At 31.9% G+C, this 19,984-nt stretch overlaps 1 protein-coding gene across 2 annotated transcripts in view; it reads left to right on the top strand.

Annotated features, from left to right (window-relative positions):
• LOC136969802 (alpha-(1,3)-fucosyltransferase C-like) overlaps positions 1-19,956 on the top strand; it is a 42,118-nt gene extending 22,162 nt beyond the window's left edge. The window contains exons 1-4 of one of the 2 annotated variants that reach the window (XM_067264065.1): positions 701-814; positions 907-1,023; positions 17,237-17,387; positions 17,975-19,956. In XM_067264065.1, the coding sequence (XP_067120166.1) occupies positions 17,998-19,092 (1,095 nt within the window). In that variant the 5' untranslated portion in view covers positions 701-814; positions 907-1,023; positions 17,237-17,387; positions 17,975-17,997 and the 3' untranslated portion in view covers positions 19,093-19,956. Of the gene's footprint in view, positions 1-700; positions 815-906; positions 1,024-17,236; positions 17,388-17,974 lie in introns of those variants that run through there. The other variant, XM_067264066.1, reaches the window with a different exon arrangement.
• Positions 19,957-19,984: the final 28 nt, after the last annotated feature.

Here is a 19,984-nt window from a genome sequence, read left to right as displayed (position 1 = left end):
CATTAGAACAGATACGATTCATTCCAGCTTAATTACTACTATACACTCGAAAATGTAATATAGAATTAGTTATCGAGACCCTCGAAACCCTTTCAATGGGGGGAGGGGTGTTGCGTGTATGGGCGCATGTATAAGTGATGTGTCGCCATCTATGATCGCAATTATCGTAAATTAGTTTACTCCAATTTTTGTTTTTTCGGTGCATCAAGTAGAAAGTAATTGCACTCGCTTCTCGAAGGTGGGGAAAAAATTATTCAAGTAGTGGCATTACCAATCCTCGAACACCAACTCCATATTTTCTTCCTTTTTTTTCGCTTATTAAAGCACACCAGCGATTTGTTAAAGGTACAGAACGAATTATAAAAAATTAATCGTGGCATTAATTGATATAAATGCTTTGCGATTTATCGCAAAACATTCATTTATAATATAAAATTTTATTCAATTAATAAAATAGAGTGGGGAAAATAACAATAATGCGGAAATAATCAAATTAAGATTAACAATCAAAATGAATTGCCATCGAGTTTACTCCGACAATAATGTCCATCAAATTAAATTATAAATCACGTTAATAATTATAAAAACTTTCTTTAATTAGAATTAATTTTAATAATATCCGAAAGTATTTAACCGTAAACTGATTAAATTATCTCCATTTTAACGTGGGGGAAGGGGGGAGGGTGCGAGGCACGACCGGAGTGGCACCAAAATGGCTGACGATGGTCAGATGATCTCCACTTCCTCTTCTTTTTTTCTTTTTATTGCCTCCCCCGTCTTCTCTGTTTTATAAATTCGCTTTTATGTTATTTGGGTTAGTTTGTGGCTCGGTATTAAATTGGTTAAATATGAAATATTATAATGGCCATAGGAAATTTCTGTTCTTACAAATGATCCTATTTGTAGGAACTACGAGACCGTGGAAGACGATGGATCGAAATGCTTACTAGGAGGAAAAACAGATGGAAAAATGTTAAGAACCGTGACGATCAAATTGAGAATGAAAAGTGGAGGATGGAAAAGGTAGAATAACTTTTTTTTTCCAATATTTCATCCCCTTTATTCCTCTTTCACCTTTAGTAAATGGAAGATTTTTAATTACGGTTTTGAAAATGTACATTTGTAATTACAAGTGGCTTTGGTCGATTTTGTTAATCCAGTATTTTGCAATGAATAAAAATGCCACGTAATTAAATTTCTGGTAACGGGTAATAGGGGGGGGGGAAGTTGCCTCTATGTAGCGCCATCTAGCGGCGGGAGTATTTAATATCTCATCCCTCCAAAAATTGGGTAGTTTCTACTCCCCCACGCCCCCGGTTTTTTGTACCGATGTTGCGTGTCGATCTGGTATGGTTATTGATGATGGATACGTTCACCTCCCCCCTGAAGAAAAGGATTTTTAAATCTGTTGCCGATCTTGCCAGACCACCTACAGTACTCGAGGTAGTGATCGAGTGGTGAAGCAACAACTACACTCCCCGTACGACGTTACGGGAGGAGAGAAAACTCGACTGTCACCATCATCGAGAGGGTTGACTCGACGTTACGTTACGGTCACTAAATATAAACTGAATTTAACTATTGGATTTGCAGTATTTGCAACCGCATCTTTAATACCCTCCACGATCTTTAATTACGCTTAAATAAGCACTTCTATTTAAATTATGCCTAAAAAATGTAGATTTATTTGATTAAACAGTGTAGAAAGAAAGCATTTGTATTATTATTTATTATTATTTTTTTAAACACCGAGCAGTGTCGGAGGGGAGCGATTATTGATGGGTGGCTGTACTTTCTTTTAAAAAAAGATACGTTGAAAATAACGCTCTCGCAGATCATACCAGACCACCCAGTGTAGTCAGAGCATGTATGAAGCAATAAAGCAATAGTCTAGTGTATCCAGCACACTCGGAAGACAGAATTGAACTGTCACCACCTCGAAAGGGATTGATACGACAGGATGTCATAACATTAAGACGTCTAAATCTACGCTAAAATTCAACCGTTCGTCGTGTCTTCAGAAATCTGACCTTTAATATCACTATCACAATATAAAGATTTGCTCGACTTAACTGTATTTAAACACTGGCAAAAATAAGAAAGATAATTGAGTATAACGCGCGGTTCCGCGCTTAAATTATATCAAGCAAATTAAAAATGATTTGATATAATTCTAGATTTTTCTTAATTAAATAGAGTAGGAAGAACGAGGGAGGAAAAGGAAAAGAAGGAAAGGAAGAGGAGGGGGAAGAAAAAAATCAATTTGCGATAATAACATTTTAGAAAAGAGAGTAGACGTAAATTGAAACATGCACGATGTAATTAGAAAGAATTTTTGAAGAAGAGAGAACTAAACATCTAATGAAACCCATTAAATTTTCCTAGACTTTATGATTAATGATGTTAGTGGCTTTTAGAAAATACAGATTTTTGTCAGTCAGTATATTTGTTTATTAAAAATAAATGAAACTTTCCCGTTATTCCGCAGTAATGTATTCATTCTCAGACGAAAGAGTAAGTCGAATTTAACAAAGATGTATTAACAACATCTTTGAAGAACACTAATAAATCAATTAGGGAATAAGTAAATACATCGACTAAGAATTCTTTACTTGCATTAATCGGATGTTTCTCTCTTTTGATTGCATCTCCATTCACTTGGTAATGATTTGTTGCGTTCATGACAGGAATTACCTTTTTTTTCTCCTCTCTCTCTCTTTTTCCTCCCTTTCCTCTTCCTCTTCTTCTACTTTTTTCCCCGTCCTCTCGCTGCTGGTATAATTCTTGTATGTATGTATCTTTAAAAGCATTCCTTTGATTTAAAATACGCATAAAAACGAAAACACTCCAGTATTTTATTATTATTATTATCATCGTTATTTTTCTTATGGAAGGATAATTTTATATCGAAGTTAAGAATGAAAAAATGTTCTTTAAAAAATGCTTAAAATCTTAAAATAAACGAAGAAAAAAAATATGACTTAAGTAAAGAGAAATTGGCGAATGGAATGAAGAAATGAAATAAAAACTGTGAAGAAAAGAAGAAAAACAGGAAATAAAAATAAAAAATTAAACAAAAACAAACCTTTAAAAAACCGAAAGAAAAAGTCAATACCGAAAATGGAAAGAAATGAATTAAACAAAACAAGAAAAAATGAAAAAAAATAAAATAAAAATTTTTTTTGTCAAATATCAGACGAAGAAAAAGAGTAGAAAATATCTTAAGAAATGAAAATATATTAAATAAATAAAATTAAAAATGCAAGATATAATTCAAACAACACAGAAAAACAATTGATAGGATAGATAAACACAATGGAACGTGAAAGGCAGGCGTGAAAAATTACAATTTAAACACCGAAACCGAGTAAATAAAACCACGTAAATGGAAAATAATAATAATAATTTTATGGATTCGAATATAAAATGTCAAATAAATAAAATGTAAAAGTACAATAAATATAAAATGCCAAAATGAAAATAAAATTTAAAGGGAATATATTTGTATACAATAAAAATTAATATGTATTATTATAAATAAGAATCTAGTTTGTGCTATTACAGTGTTTATATACAGATAAACAAACACTTTAAAAAAGTAATATATATATATTACTTTTTGTAATAAAATTAAGGGAGTTGACTGAAGCGTAAGGATATAAAAGTTGAAGGGATATAAAATAAAGTAAAAAATTTAATTAAATTAAAGTGGATAAATTTAGAAAAACAATAAAATTTAATAAATGGATGAAAACTTTCAATTAAAACTTTTCATTCGTACAATTAATAAAATGAAATAATAATAGTAATAATATAAAAACAGAAGATATTAAAAAAAGTCAGTTATTATTATTATTATTTTTTTTAAATATCTATTTACTGGTAAAATTTTATAATATAAAAATTACTGGTTAAATTTTACAATGTAAAAATTTTATTATGTAAAATTTTATATAATAAAAATCGAAAAAACAAGTGTCGAATGTGAAAAATTAAAATAATAATAATAATAATAATAATAATAATAAAGAAGAGAGAAGACTTAAGGTGATAAAAAATGAGTAAAGCATTAAGAACAATTAAACAAAATAAAGTTAAATTAATGGGAGAAAAATAAATAGAAAATTAAAGTTAAATAAATGTGAAAAAAAATAATAATAACACGATAGAATAAAAGAAGAAATATTAAAAAGTAAGGACGAAATGGTTAAATTAATTAAAAACCAACAAAGTAAAGAGAATAAAACTGAAAAGAAAATAGAATAAACGGGTATTAAATAACTGTAATGTGACCTTTAACGTTAGGAATGTTATAACGTTGGATGGCATGTTATCATAATTTTTAACATGTTAATATTGTAGGTTAAATCGTTCACATTTCACAATATATATACCTTCATTCTCTAGTGATAGTTATCGGACGAAGGAACGCAATTCTCTATCAGGATGCAATTTTAGTTACAAGCATTAATCACAACCTTAATTACTGTTTGTCTGCCATAATAATGGATGCTTACAAGTTGCTTTATAAAATATGACCAAAATTAAATCGACACTGCGCAAATTATATCCTTCGCCTCCAAATAATGCATTTGGCGATTACTTTCCTCTTTTCTAACCTCTCTTGTAAACTACGTACGATTCTATTATATACATTAGGCAGTTTATAATGGATTTTTATGGTCATCCTACGGGGGGAGAGGAAGATATAATAAAGCTGCAGATGCTTTGTTTTGGTTTGTGTAGGGTCAAGAACAAAAGTTGGGGGAAGGAAAATGTTTATAAGATTACGTCGAAGGGTATGGGAACGTTTTCCATCAGATCTAATTTTCAGATCTGAAGATAAGAGCAAAGAAAATATATCTTAAAAAATCTTCTAGGACCTTAGGGAGCTTTAGAATGATAGAGCATGTAAATGAATCGAATTTGAAAGGCATGAGAATGTTTATTATATAGTATAATCTAAAAGTAGCTTTTAAAAGTGGAGTTGAGTAAAAAGTACGTGAATATTACATTGAGGAACGTTATAAAGGGGGAGAGAATATTTTTTAAAGCAACAACAGTTAAGATATCAAAAGATTTTTTTAAGGGATTCACTAGTATTTAGGAGATTTATATTATTTCCTAGACACAACACTTGGATTTAATAACCGTCCTTTCGTTGCCGTTCACTCCCCAAAGGGGGTATTGGGACTGGTCTAGTGTTTTAGCGAACATAAAAGGTAGAGAAAAAGAGGGAATCATGTTTGGCAAACTGATTGTTACATTTTTACAATACAAACGAAGTAATCGATTGACGTTAAACTCAATTCGTTTGATATCGTCAGAGTTGTAAAAAGAAAGGGGGTGGACTAGCAATTTTAGAAATTGTAAGGAACAAACCAAGCATATAGTGGACAGATCACAGTAGAAGGGAAGAACGAGAGAAAAGGGAGGATAAAAAATAAAAAAAAATATATATATATATATAAAGCAGCAGTGACTATTGATAATACGGAGCAGGTGATCACGTATCAAGCTAAAAACACGGGACGACACTAAACGTTGTTTATTAGAGTCATAAAAGTATATAAACCCTGCTACTTTCCTTATGCCGGGGAAGAGTTTTCCATTTTTGTGTGTTATAGCAAAAGCTGCATTCTCGAAACAATGAAATGCACACAAGAGTACACAAACAGCTCCATTTCACAAGTCTCAAGATAAAACCCTTTTATTTTATGACACAGCCTTTCAAAGTATCAAACTTTATGACTTTTTTTCCGACTTCCACTTTAACGTAGTATGAAAAACGGCAGAATGATTTACGGAAAAGTGGTGGGTTAAAATGGAAACATCCCCTTTAAATAAAAAAAAAACAAGAAGAAAAAAATACGAGGAAAGAAACATGCATATGTGCAGTAGAGCAACATTGCTACGTCGAAAACACGATCCGAAAATTTTACTACCCATCTATAAACGGGGGGTAGGAAAAATATATTTTTAATCGCATTCGGTAGTTGCCTTACATGCCGTAGATATCCATTATTCCTCTTTATAACTGTCATTAGAGCTACCTATAGTGGTTTTATAATATCTGTAGTGGCCCCTTAATGACTGTTCTTGCAGTGATTTTTTTTTTCTTCCGTTCTTCCTTCCATCTGCGGTCCCCCCAGTTAAGTGTTCTAGCCTTTAATTAAAAGTGTTTGCTGAACCACTGTGATTTTTAACTACTTTCCGTCGTAATAAATTTAGTCGGTAACAAAAGATGTGTGTGTGTGTGTGTGTTTTTTTTCCTAATTTTTATTATATTTTTTCGCTTGTTGTTCCCCACTTTGGTATTTTTGTTGGCCCACCGTGCATCATTATCATCTCGTTACTTAGATTAAAAGTAATCTCCTCTGGTACTAAGTTTAGAAAAAATAATATAAGAGGAAAAAATGTAAGAACTTGCTAGAAAATATATTATTATTATTATTATTAATTGTAGTTTAAATGATAATAATTTTTGTCATGAGATATTATGGCATTATGGTTAATCAATAAAATTTTATATTCAAATTTTTTTTTGTAAATTTTAATGCTTTTTTAATGCAGGTTTCATTTTTACGGTGATTTTTATTCGGCAATTTTTCTGCGATTTTTATTCGGCGATATTTTCTGCGATTTTTATTTGGCGATATTTTTTGTGATTTTTATATTCTGTGACTTTTTCTGCGATTTTTATATTCTGTGACTTTTTCTGCGATTTTTATTCTGCGATTTTTCTTCTGTGTCTTTTTTCTGCGATTTTTATATTCTGTGACTTTTTCTGCCATTTTTATTCGGTGTCTTTTTTCCTGCGATTTTTATTCGGTGATTTTTTCTGCTATTTTTATTCGGCGATTTTTCTGCGATTTTTATATTCTGTGACTTTTTCTGCGATTTTTATTCTGCGATTTTTCTTCTGTCTCTTTTTTCTGCGATTTTTATATTCTGTGACTTTTTCTGCCATTTTTATTCGGTGTCTTTTTTCCTGCGATTTTTATTCGGTGATTTTTTCTGCTATTTTTATTCGGCGATTTTTCTGCGATTTTTATATTCTGTGACTTTTTATGCGATTTTTATTCTACGATTTTTATTTGGTATCGTTTTTTCTGCGATTTTTTTTCGGTAACTTTTTCCTGCGATTTTCATTCGGTGATTTTTTCGGTGCTCGTAATTTTTAATTTATTTTACCTTCGTGTTTTACATTACGAATTTAAGCTTTAATTCGTTACACTTATCATAAAACAATAAATAAATAATTTACAACCGATTTCTAATTTAAACTTCACCCTTTACATTTTTTCTTCCTGGTCTTCTTTTTTAAGGTTTTATTTTATACACAGTTTAATTTTATAATTCCCATAATTTCATTTATTTCTCAATTTTACTGTGGCATAATGTAAACTTGTTTAAAATATTTACGTTTATTTTATGTGAAATTTTTCAATTTTATTTAATTTCAATTCATTTTTTGCACGCAGCTTTCGGAATTATTCTCGCTTTGATTTCATCGTAAATTAATTTAGTTCATGCTCTGATTTTAATTTTTCTGCTTCGAAGAAATTAAATTATTTTAATTTATTTTAAAATTTAATTTTTACACCAATATAAATTTTCGATTTAAAGTTCCATTATTATTTTATTTTATTTCATTTTTTCCCTTTATAAACTTGACTTTTTAATAAAATATTTTGTTTATTTTAAATTTTACAACTTTATAATTGTTTTTTTTCGTTTTTAATTGTCTAACCGCAATTTTTTTTTCGTCGTAATTTCGTTAATGTTTTAATTCTTCTTTGTTTGCATTTTTAAATCTATTTTATTTCGTTTCTAAATGAGGAATTTTAACATTGAATTTTAAAAATTCAAAAAAATGCATTTTTTGTTTTTTTACTCAAAATTAAAAATTACACTTTGTATGCGTATAAAACCATTATAATGCATTTTTATGCGTTAAAGTCTTGTAAATACGAGATATTAATTCGTGGAAAATTAATACAAAAGTTTTTAAAAAATACAAAATAAGTTCATACAAAATTTTTATATGTACAGTACATAGAAGTTTAAAAATGCACACAAAATTTTAAACATTCAATTTTTATCCGCGATTAATTTTAAAAAATTCAGTTTTATGAACACAAAATTTTAAAAAATGCAGTTTTTATGCACACGAAATTTTAAAAAATGCAGTTTTTATGCACACAAAATTTAAAAAAATGCAGTTTTTATGCACACAAAATTTTAAACATTTAATTTTCATGCACAATTAATTTTTAAAAATGCAGTTTTTATGCACATAGAATTTAAAAATACACTCACTTTTGCATACAAAATTAGAAAAACATTTTAAACACACAAGAAAAAAAACCACACATTCTCTTACACAAAGTTTAAAAATACATTTTAAACGCTTAAAATGTCTTTTTTTATTTCATTGCTCATAATTCTTAAATACTTATACGCTATCATGTATAATTAATAAAATACTTGTCTTTTTATATCCATTTAAATTTGTATAATTTATCATTTTTATCCAATTTCCTCAGCTCAGACAATGAAACAATATTTATGAACGATTTATGCGTATGTATTTTTCCGTTTTAATTTCCTCGACTGCAGAAAACGAAGTCGAGTTCACTCGAAGGCAGAAATCGAAAGACTTTTATTCTCTTGTGTATAATTATCCAAAATTTAAAATATCTCGAATACAATGGTTGGATTGTTGCCAGAAGTACTTAAAGTAATTACTGTTGTTTGGAGTGTATATAACACAAGGCCAACCAATCTACAGTCGATAAATAATTGTCTCATTAGTTAATAAATGTTTATTTTAGTAACAGGAAAAATTTTCGAGACCTTATACTTGTATCTACACGTGTATAAAATAATTAAATAAGGGTTGTAAAATCATCTAGAGAAATATATAGGAATCGAGTAAAGCTAAATTGTCATCTTTTCAGTTGGAGATTAGAAAGCATCAGAAAAATCAATAGTCTGCTACAGACGGAGAAACTGGAGATTATTTGATAGAAGTGATAAGTCTAACAAGAGATTAGTGCTTGGGAACTGAAAGAAATTGTGACTTATTTTTTTTTTCCTCTTCCTCTCTTCTTCTGCTCTCCCTCCCTCTCTCTTTCTCTAGAAAAATATAAACTTATAAACGTCTGATTTATTGGGTGTTATTGAAGCTGTATATCGTCTGTGATGTAACTTATCGTTTCAGTTTATTAAATACCTTTCGGCGTTCTGATTGAGTATGATGTGATTAATGGTGCTCCCCTTTCTGTTCTGGAAGCTTGCACGGCTTTCCAGGGTGCCTTCGCGTGTTTCTAGTACGTAGGCAGGAAGATTTTTGTAGCTGATACTTAGCCGAGATGAAATCTTTGATGAATTAATCGGTATAACTGTATACGTGCTGCTGTGAAGAGAGTTCTGTTTTACCATTGTAGTTTTTACAGAAGAGGGACGATGCCACGCAAATAACAGAAAATCTCAGTAAAGTTAAAACCGTTTACAAACAATAAATGATTTTAATTGTTATAATAAGGCATAGTATAAATGTATACACGCTGCTGTAAAGAGTGATCTGTTCTTCTCATTGTTGTTCGTACAGAAGGACGATGCGAAAAAAAACAGCAGAAAAATCTCAGTAAAGTTGTTAGCCGATAGTAGAGAAATTTAGAGAGAATAAATGATCTAATTATATTTATAGTCCCAAAAGGGAGGAAATGCACAGATAATGAGGCATAGTAACACTTGTAAGTTGATGAAGCTCGATAGTGAACTGGAAGAGGATAAATTTCCCATGCCTGGCAATACTTTTAACCGTGTAAGGATGATAAAATTGATGATTGTAAGCTGTAAAGCCGCATCTACACCTTAAAGGATCTGTGTGTTTGTAACAGTGTTACGAAGAAGGATACATTCAAACGTTTCAATGCCAGAAGTATCGATAGAATGGGAAGAGGAGGAGGGGGAAGAGCAGGAGGAGGAGGAGGAAGAGCAGGAGAAAGTTTGTCATAATTCAAAGAAAAAAAAGTAAAAATGTTATTACGTTAAATTTATGTGGTCTGGTGTTTAATTGATTCTCATTACGAATTCCGTTCATCAAGCAAAGAGTACCGAGTAAAATCATTAATTTATTGTTCCATTGTGGTTATTGCATTTTCTAACGTTCCATTATTTTCGTAATTATTAACGAAAGTGAAATTTGAAATTCCTGGTAATTGAGGTCTCGTAATATTATTAAATTTAAACTCGAGTAAATCTACCTTTTAAGTAATTATAAAAATGAAATATATATTTTATTTAATATCCATCAGAGGGAGAATATTTTATTTTATTTTATTTTTTAATCCATAAAGGAATGAAAATTTACTTTGTTTTTCCCTCACCGAAGGAAAAATACATTATTTTCGTTTAATTTTTTAAAGGGAAATATATTTCAATATTTTATGATAATCGACCGTCGGAAAAAAAACTCATAAAATTTCACCATTTAAAATTATCTGCCGTCGAATGAATTCGTATGAAATTCGTGTAATAAAAAGATAGTAAAGTGCGTTATAATTATCATATAAAACAGCTGTTAGCGCTTTGATAGTTTGCTGCGTGCCCTTCAGAAAAAATTCAAAATTAATTATTTAAATTAAAATTCATTGTAGGAGAAGTTGGCCATCTTTAACTGCCACACTCTTCCACCTTTACCTCAGAAATTGTAGAAAAAATAAAGGGTTTTATGAGCGCTGATGCGATATTTCATATATGGAAATCGATGGATCGATCGGGTTTCATTTTAATTATTCGCAAATACAAAGAAAAAATAGAGGAAAAAATTTATTAAAAGTGAAATATGAATAGTTGGAAAATGAAGCAGAAAGAAAGAAATTAAAAAAGAGAGAGGGAGAGAAATGATTAAAATTCATTAATTTTAATAAAATAAACATAATTATTAATCAATTCTTTTCCTTCTCTTAAGTTTTAATTAATCGATTTTAAGTATAATAAAAATTGAAGGGGTGTAGGAGAGAAAGAGAGAGAGAGAGAGAGGAGAGAAGAGAAGAGAAAAAGAGAAGACGATTAAATAAAAATGTACAATACAATAAAATTAAATTGAATAATAAATAAAAGAAAATGAAATTGAATAAAGATGAAATAAATGGATGAAATAAACAAGAAGATATTGGAGGGGGGAAAAGTAAAACAAAAACAAAATATAATTACAATAAAGGAATTCAAACAGAGAACAAACAGCACCCCCAAAAAAAGAAGAAAGAGAGAGAGAGGAAAAAAAAATAGAACAATGCTCTGAAAAAAGGAAGGAAAACAACGGAATAAACAGTAATCAACAAATAGGGAGGGCAACAAACTAAAAGAAATATTCAAAAATATAGGATGTAATTAAGTACGAATAATAAGTGAAGTAAACACAGCAAATAACAAGAATAATAAATTGGGTAATAAGTGTAATAAAATGAGTAGTCACGAACGAGACGAATAAACAATAAACAAGCATTCAACAGCAGCAACAAACAAAACAATTTTTAACATTAAATCACTGAAATTGTTCGATTTATTACACGAAAGAACTATATATATATATGGGTTTATATTTATAATAAAAGAGTAGTAGTAGTTGTAAAGCAGTAGTGTTGGAATAGTACTGTAGTGTTTGTTAGTAGGTCTGTAGCGATTTTAAATAGTGGGAAAACTGTAGTACTTCTGTAATACAATTAGAATGGTAGTAGAGATAAGTAGGTCTGTAGTACTGATACAATAGTAGTAGTTCTCCATGCCGGAATAATCAATGGACAAATTGTAATTCGATGGGACCCGGCTTCAGTACAGAAAACAATGAAAATAAATAATTTTTCGTTATACCAGAAACTCTTTTATTATTGTATTAGTATTTGTATTCCCTATTATTAAGTAAACTTTTAAGTGACATTATTTAAAACTTATTTAGAAGCAACTTACTTAAATGGGACCCCAACTTATACTTTTTGTGTAGGGCCCGCTAGAGGATGAATTCTGTAATTCTGTAGTAATAGTAGCAGAGGTTAACAGGTCTCGTAGTACTGTTACAACAGTAGTGGTAGGCTTAATAGTAATAGAGATAGAGGTTATCAGTTACAATGGTAGTAGTACTTTAGTATTTGTTCTGTAATACTATTAGAATATTAGTATCAAGAGTTATTAATTACACACAGTAGCGGTAATATTAGCAGCATCCCTAGTGTTTTTATATTACCAGCAATAGTATTAGGTAGTATTAACATTAGTAATAACAGCATTAGAAAAAACGGCATAATAATAGAGGAGGTAGTAGTAATACGTTGAAAGAAATACAGAAAGAAAAAAAAATATGGGGTCTTAAGCTATACGGAAATTTTCTTAGCGGAAAATACTTTTTAAAGTCATTCAGTGGAATATTTATAGTTACAAAATATCATTTCCAATAATGGAAAATGTACAGAGAAAGCGAGAGAAGAGAGAAGAGAGAGGGCGCGCGCGAGCGCGCGCGTGTGTGTGTGTGTGCAATGAAAAGAGGATTATAGAGCACTTGAGAGATGTGATTCATCCTAAATCTCATATAATTTAGGTTTAGTCAGAATTTGGTCGTAGATAAAACCAAAGATCGAATACCAATCAGTTCTTCTTCTCAATAATCCTCCATTATTATTCATAATTAAAATTTTTAATGTTATTTCACCGTTACTCGAGTCCGTTAAGGCCGATGTATTTTACTTTATGCATGCAAACTTTACTGATTTATTTTTATGTGTACAGAGATTTAATAATCTATATAGGCCTACGTGTTTTTAATGCGTCGAGTATTTAAAAATGTATTTTTTATATCGATATTAAATTCAAAAATACATATTTTACACGCGCAAAAAAATATTTTAATACGTACTTTTATGCGTACAAAATTTCAATAATGCATTTTTATGCACACGCAAGTTTTAGTATATATGTATTTTATGCATACAAAACTTTAAAAATACAGTTTTACGTATACAAAACATTAAAAATATAATTTTTACACAGACAAAAATTGAAAAATACACTTTTACTCATACAAAATAGTTCATAATAGATTTTTATACATATAAACATTCAAAAATACATTTTATGCATACAACAATTTAAAAAAATACATTTTATGCATACAACAATTTGGAAAAATACATTTTATGCATACAACAATTTGGAAAAATACATTTTATGCATACAACAATTTAAAAAAATACATTTTATGCATACAACAATTTGAAAAAATACATTTTATGCATACAACAATTTGAAAAAATACATTTTATGCAGACAACAATTTAGAAAAATACATTTTATGCATACAACAATTTGAAAAAATACATTTTATGCATACAACAATTAAAAAATACATTTTATGCATACAAAAAACCCAAAAATGCATTTTTACCCACATACAAACATTATTCACAAACAAAATTTTTTAGGCACAGAAAATGCAAACAATCCAAAAATAAAAAAAACAGAAGAGAATTTAAATGATTTTACTTTCTTATTGGACGACGAAATAAAAAAAATAACAGAAAAAAATAAAAAATAAAAATAAATTACTATATTTTATGGTAGGAAAAATTTAACGGATGTTTTTATAGTAGCCGGAAAGGGGGGAAGAAACAAGATTTTTTTATTTATTTTTTTTTTATCAGAAGTAGATAGACTTGAATCGATTTTGGTGCAGAATATAAACTCTAAATATTGTCCGCGATAACTTTTCCTTTAGCAATATATATTTTCTATTTTTATTTTATCAGAAAAGATTTTATATATATATATATATATATATATATATATATATTCTTTCTTCTAGAATGGAAATACTTTTTCTCTACTTATTTATTTATTTTTTTTTTTTACGTTTCATTTTCAGTTGCTCTCTGTTATGTACACGCTATTCCGTTCTAAACTGTCCAGGTTATTATTGTAGATAAGTGGTAATCTACATGATTATTTTTATTATTGTTGTATTTTTCATTTATTCTAGATAAAAACCGTTATCTAGACGATTAAAAAAGACTTTAGAACGGTTGTCTAGAAAACGGTTTGTCTACAACGGTCATTTTCGAATTTTAATCGCTAGGGGGCGGTTCAAAGTCGAAATTGTAGATAAAATGTTATCTAGATTATTATCGTTATCTAAATAAATGTTTTATTATCTCTTGTGCGTGTTTGCTTGTTCAATTCGATGTTTACATTCAAAAATTCGAGAATAATCAAGCGTTAAAGCGGATAAATCATTATCTAGATTATTATTATTATTATTATTATTATTATTTCTTGTTTGTTGAAGGGGGTGACGAAGTTGGTGTTTAAACCGTTATCTAGATCATCATCATCATCATCATCATCTTTTGTATTTTTTTTTTTTTTTTTATGCGTTTAAAAGGGGGGTGATTGAAAGTTGATGTTTACAGTAATAATTCGAGAATAATCAATAGCTTTAGTAAACGGTAATATTCCTGGAAAATATTGAAGGAAATCAAACACTACCAAACAGATAAAATCCATCTTTCAGACTGGATATGTAAACAGTTATCTAAGTCCTTTTCCATACTATCCATTACCAGTTCATCTTTGTTACCTTTATAGAATTTAGATTTTCCATCGTTTTCAATAGAAGCTACGAGTTTTACTGTCAATATTAGTCTTTGATATGACGAAATCTAAACGTGTACGTCTTTGTTCTAATCTTCTGGCTGGTTGGAATTGATCTGATTCTTTAATTTCTGTTTCTTTATCCCTCTCCCTCTTTTTTTTTATTCGTGTTTATAGGGGAAAAACTATATATATATATAACTCCCTTTCAAAGAAATAAAAAAGAAATTTATTCATTGTCCGTCCTGTGTGTCTGTTGGATAGCGTGAATGTAACTCTTACACAGCACTACGTAATAAAAGACGGATTTATCTAGCCAGATTATCTAGTCTGGGGCGCTTAATCTGATTAGAGATAAAATCTGATTAATGTGGTTTGCTGCCTTAATAGCGTATGGTTTAGTTGGATTAAGTGCTGAAGATAAAAGAGTGAATGGTTTCTGCAGGATGGTTTATCTGTTATCTAGATGACGCCGCCAGTTAACGCAGCCGCTGTTTCTTACCGTTATCTCGGTCGAGCGAGTGGAAGGATTTTTTTTTCTATTAAAGAAATCCCGCAAAACCACTCAGATAAACGTGAGATAACTTAAAAGATAAAAGATAATCATGTAATAGATAACGTTTTTATTTGTAACAGATGATAAATTGCGAATTACGAATAAATTATTTCATTTGAGTGACAACGGTTTATCTGTTATCTATTATTTTTCTCTTCAGTTAAAAGTATCGTTTTGTTATCTTTTGTTTCAGATAACATTAACTGAATTCATTGCAAATGCGCTACATTTGAATTTAATGCATGGTTTTTCTAATTACTAGTAAATTTTACAGTTATATTCGGTAGATAATAGATAATTTTCATTCACAAGATACTCTATTAGATAACCACTATAGATAATAAGATAATTTAATAACCAATCAGATAAATGTAGTTTGCTCTTGCCTAGAACGCAGTTAGATAATAATGTAAATAGATTATCTGTTATCTTTTGTTTTACCCATTGCAAGAGCATTAGATAATTATCTAATGGAACGTTTCTCTAATTAACAGTTATCTTGAGTTAGGTAATAGGTTATACTCATTACCAGATAGTATGTTAGATAACCACTATAGATAATAAGATAATTTAGTAACCAATTAAATAAATGTATTGTTCTCATGCCTAGCATGCATTAAGTAGCTGATAATTTAAATCCAGATTTAAATGATCTTTTTCAGCTGCCTGAACAGTTATATTTGTTGTTTTCAACACGGAGTTATCTATTATCTCCTCTAAACAAAGCCATTATCTTCGGTTGATTTAATATTTCTTTTCCTATCCTTTCTCATCATTTTTCTGCCCTCTGTTTAATTTGATGTGACTGGAAGTAATTTTAACAGAAAAAATCCATTTTTTCACTGTCACGGTGTATTTACTACCGGAAACTATTACGCAGGTACTCATCGCCATCTCTTAGCGGAAATGAGAACTAATGGATCGAAGGTCGTAAACGCTTGTGCCAAAATTTCACCCTTTTTACCAAAAAAATGAAAATAAATTTTAAACAATCTATTATTTAAATTAATTCAAGTAAATATTTCAAGTAAAGTTTTAGCATTTATTTAAATTAATATTTTAAAAAGCAATTTAAATATTTCATAATCCGGTCGATAGATGGCATTTGCAATTTTTCAGTACATAAATCTCACGCGCCATTGGTAATTTTTAAGATTCTAAAATAAATAAATACATTACTGTTATTTTTATTCGTAAACGGAAACTATTATAATTATTCTACAGGAAAATTGTAAAATGCCTAATTAAATTGACGTTTTAATTAGCTTAATTAATCATTTTAATAAATTTAGTTCGCGTCGTACTCATTAGGTGGCGGAGAGATTGACGCCGATAAACAATTTTTAAAATTTAAATTTTTATGATTTCATCCAATAGTTGAGGATCGTGAAAGACGTCATGAAACGTAAGTCATTCTGAATTCGATAATTTATTCGCCTTATTTAATAAAAGAAATACTTTTAATCGTAATTATATTCAATAAAAATTATTTATTTATTACTTTGGTTAGAAGGAATCTATTTTTACTTTTATTTTAATTAAGAAATAAACATTTATAATTAATATATTCTCTTAATGACGTCATGCCGATTTATTTTCTTAACTTAATTTTTATTGGTCGATTAACGTTTGCATATTTACTATACTTTATTTTCCATTAAATGGCGGTCATGTTGTATTTTTTCAAATTTATGTTAAAGCCTCTCGAAATATTTTTAAAATTTAAATAAAAATTTTCGAGAAAATTTGCAAAATTTATTCGGAACGAATTCAAATAGCGAGCGATGACGTCATTTGTATTTTTGACGAATCGTACGGACGGATGTGACGCAACCGTCGGTGCGTCCGCGCTGCTAGCAATTAGCGTTAATGGCTTGCCAAATTATTTAACGAAATTATAATTACGATAAACAGATTATAATAAATTTATATGTTTAAAAATATTCTTAAAAAATCTACATTATAAACAAGTCAAGTCGTTTTAATAAAAAATTATTTAATTATTTTTAAATTAAAAAAAAATATTTAAAGATGGCGCCTCTTAAAAAAATCGACGTCACAACGGGATAGCGCTTCTCTCGACCAATCACAGCACGGCAGTAGTGACGACAGTTGAGGAAAGATGGATGGACTCGCTAGGGGTGCACAAAACGAGAAAGGATTAATATTACGGCCGGGTAAGGTGAGTATCCGCAACTTTAATCGATTTTAAAACACGAGATACGCTAAAGTCTCGAGAAATAATACATAAAAAGCCCTTAAACTGCATCGAATTCGTCTAAACACCTCAGTCGGCGAGGCTTAGCAAACGATAGGAGCTCACGCCCGAATTTATTACGATTTCCGATTATTTCTTCGTCCTTCGATCACGTTTCACGCTCTAGTTACTTTAAAACATCTACACGTGACCCCACCAGTCCCCCACGTGTTCAGGAAGGTGCCGGGGTTATCGGCAGCGGTCACGTGGGCAGGGGCTTGACGTAAGCCACGCCGTGGATCACGTGGTTTCCGATTTAAATACCCGAACAGCTCGAGCACGTGCCGTTTCCTACCAAATTTCTAAAAGACCATGTGCTCTCTCTTGAAGCGATTGTGTTTGTTTAAAACATCGCAGGATTAAATATTTATTGTTTATTTTATAAAATATGACTGGCAGGTGTGTGACGACGCTTAGTGGCCGATCAAAGTACGTCACACCGTTGCGAGAGGCGTTGTATTGTTTGGTAGATAAGAGGTGGTGTTGCTATAATGTGTCCGTTCTCTTTGCAGATGCACGAGACCGAGTTTGAGCTATGATCACGCGACTGTCGACATGCAGGACGTGTTTAATTGTTACCATGGTCCTCTCCGTATTGGCGTTGTACCTATTGTTGAGGTATAACCCCGTTGTGTACCGCTACGTAGCTCAGTCGTCCGTTCTCTTACGTTCCGACAAGGTGATCCTGCTGTGGACCCCTTTTTTTGGCATTCGTGACTACATGCCCGTGGGTGAAGGCGCCCTGTCGCATTCGGGGTGCCCCGAATCACGCTGCGAAGTAACCACGGACAGGACGAGGTTGTTACACAGCGAGGCTATTGTCTTCCACTGTCGTGACGTCAGCGTGGTCGATCTTCCTCTGCACCGGAAGCCGGAACAGAAGTGGATCTACTACTGCTTGGAAGCGCCACCCCACTCTTACTTTGCAGCCTTCAGGTTTATGAGGCGCATGTTTAACTGGACCATGTCTTACAGGCTGGATTCGGACGTGGTCACGTCCTACGGTAGTTACGCCGTAAACGGGAACCGTTCCGACGTCCCGGACGGACTCCTGGACGTTTGGAGGGGTAAGAAAAAGCACGTGGTATGGCTCGTCAGCAACTGCCCCACTTCCGGAAACAGGGAGGGGTTCGTCGACCGTCTGAAGAGTTACATCGACGTGGACGTTTACGGCAGTTGCGGAAAGGGCAGGTGCCCCAACGACAAACTGGACGAGTGCCTCGACGATTACGTCAGAAATTACATGTTCTTCCTTGCCCTGGAGAACTCTCTGTGTAAAGATTACGTCACAGAGAAGTTCTTCAGGATACTCAAGTACAACATAATACCCATAGTGTTCGGCGACGCGAACTACAGTCGAGTGGCCCCTCCCGACTCGTACATAGACGCTCTGAGTTACAGAGACGCCGAACACTTGGCTCAGCACCTGCGTAACGTGGCATCCGACTACAACCTGTACAAGTCGTACTTTAAGTGGAAGGACAGGTTCCACATATCCCCGTCCCTGCCCCTGATATGCGAACTGTGCCGAAAACTTCACACGAGCGACGTGGCCCCCTACAAGGTCTACGACGACATAGCAGCTTGGTGGGTGGAAGACTCCGCGTGTAGGAGGTGGAGGGGTCAGTGACTGTGCCTTCGCGTTACGCTCGTTAAACTAGTCAAAAAAACAAAAGGCACGATATCAAAAGATCCGGGTTAAGTTATTTACGTTCGGACAGACAGACAAATGCACCATTAAATATGTAACTTAGCGTTTTATTTCCGATCAACTGTGGTCACCGGACAGCGCCATCTTGAGTGGCTTGTGCTCCATCATGTTCTGGCTGCACTGCTGTGGCAGTTGTATACCGATGAGTAGTATGTCCGTGATACCCTTGATGTTGTGAGAACACACCGTAAACGGTAGGAAGACGATGTACCAGAAGGCGCAGAAGAACGACATGACGGTACAGAACAGTATCGAAAGGAACCAGAACGCAGACCACGTGACTTTCGTCCATCTCGAGTGACCGTCGTCCATAGCTGGGGGGTGAGAAAGCCATTTTTTTTTACAAAAATCGGGGATGGGTTACGCCATCGAAGCCACGTCGACTTACCTGTGTTGTTGTTGTTTGCCCTTACGAAAAAAAATACACTGCGCAATACTCTTCTCGTCCTGTTTCGTGACACCAGAAAGGTCTGGAACGTCCAATGACCCCTTACCTGTTTTTTTCTTTCCTCCTGCCGCTGTCGCGACGGTGGCAACGTTGCACTCTTGCGAAAGCAAAACAAAAAAATTCTGTACGTGTTACGGCGCAATCGCGCTTTAAGTGACGTTACGCGCGCCGTTTTCCCAGTCTGTTAGAGTCGATTTTCGCGTGGATGTTACGGCAAAGAATGTTGAAAATTGGTGTACGATCGCTTGTTACGTTTGAATTTTAACTAACGTTTTCTCTCTCGCAACCCGCATATAACGTTAGCGCTTAATAAAAATATATTCCTGATGTTCAAAGCGTGTCGTTTTGTTAAACAAACCAGAC

This window comes from Centruroides vittatus, unplaced genomic scaffold (genome assembly GCF_030686945.1).
Source record: "Centruroides vittatus isolate TY-2023 unplaced genomic scaffold, ASM3068694v2 contig_181, whole genome shotgun sequence".
Lineage (NCBI taxonomy): Eukaryota > Metazoa > Arthropoda > Arachnida > Scorpiones > Buthidae > Centruroides > Centruroides vittatus.
Note: the sequence above shows the minus strand (reverse complement) of the source record. Positions and strands in the feature narration are given on the sequence as shown.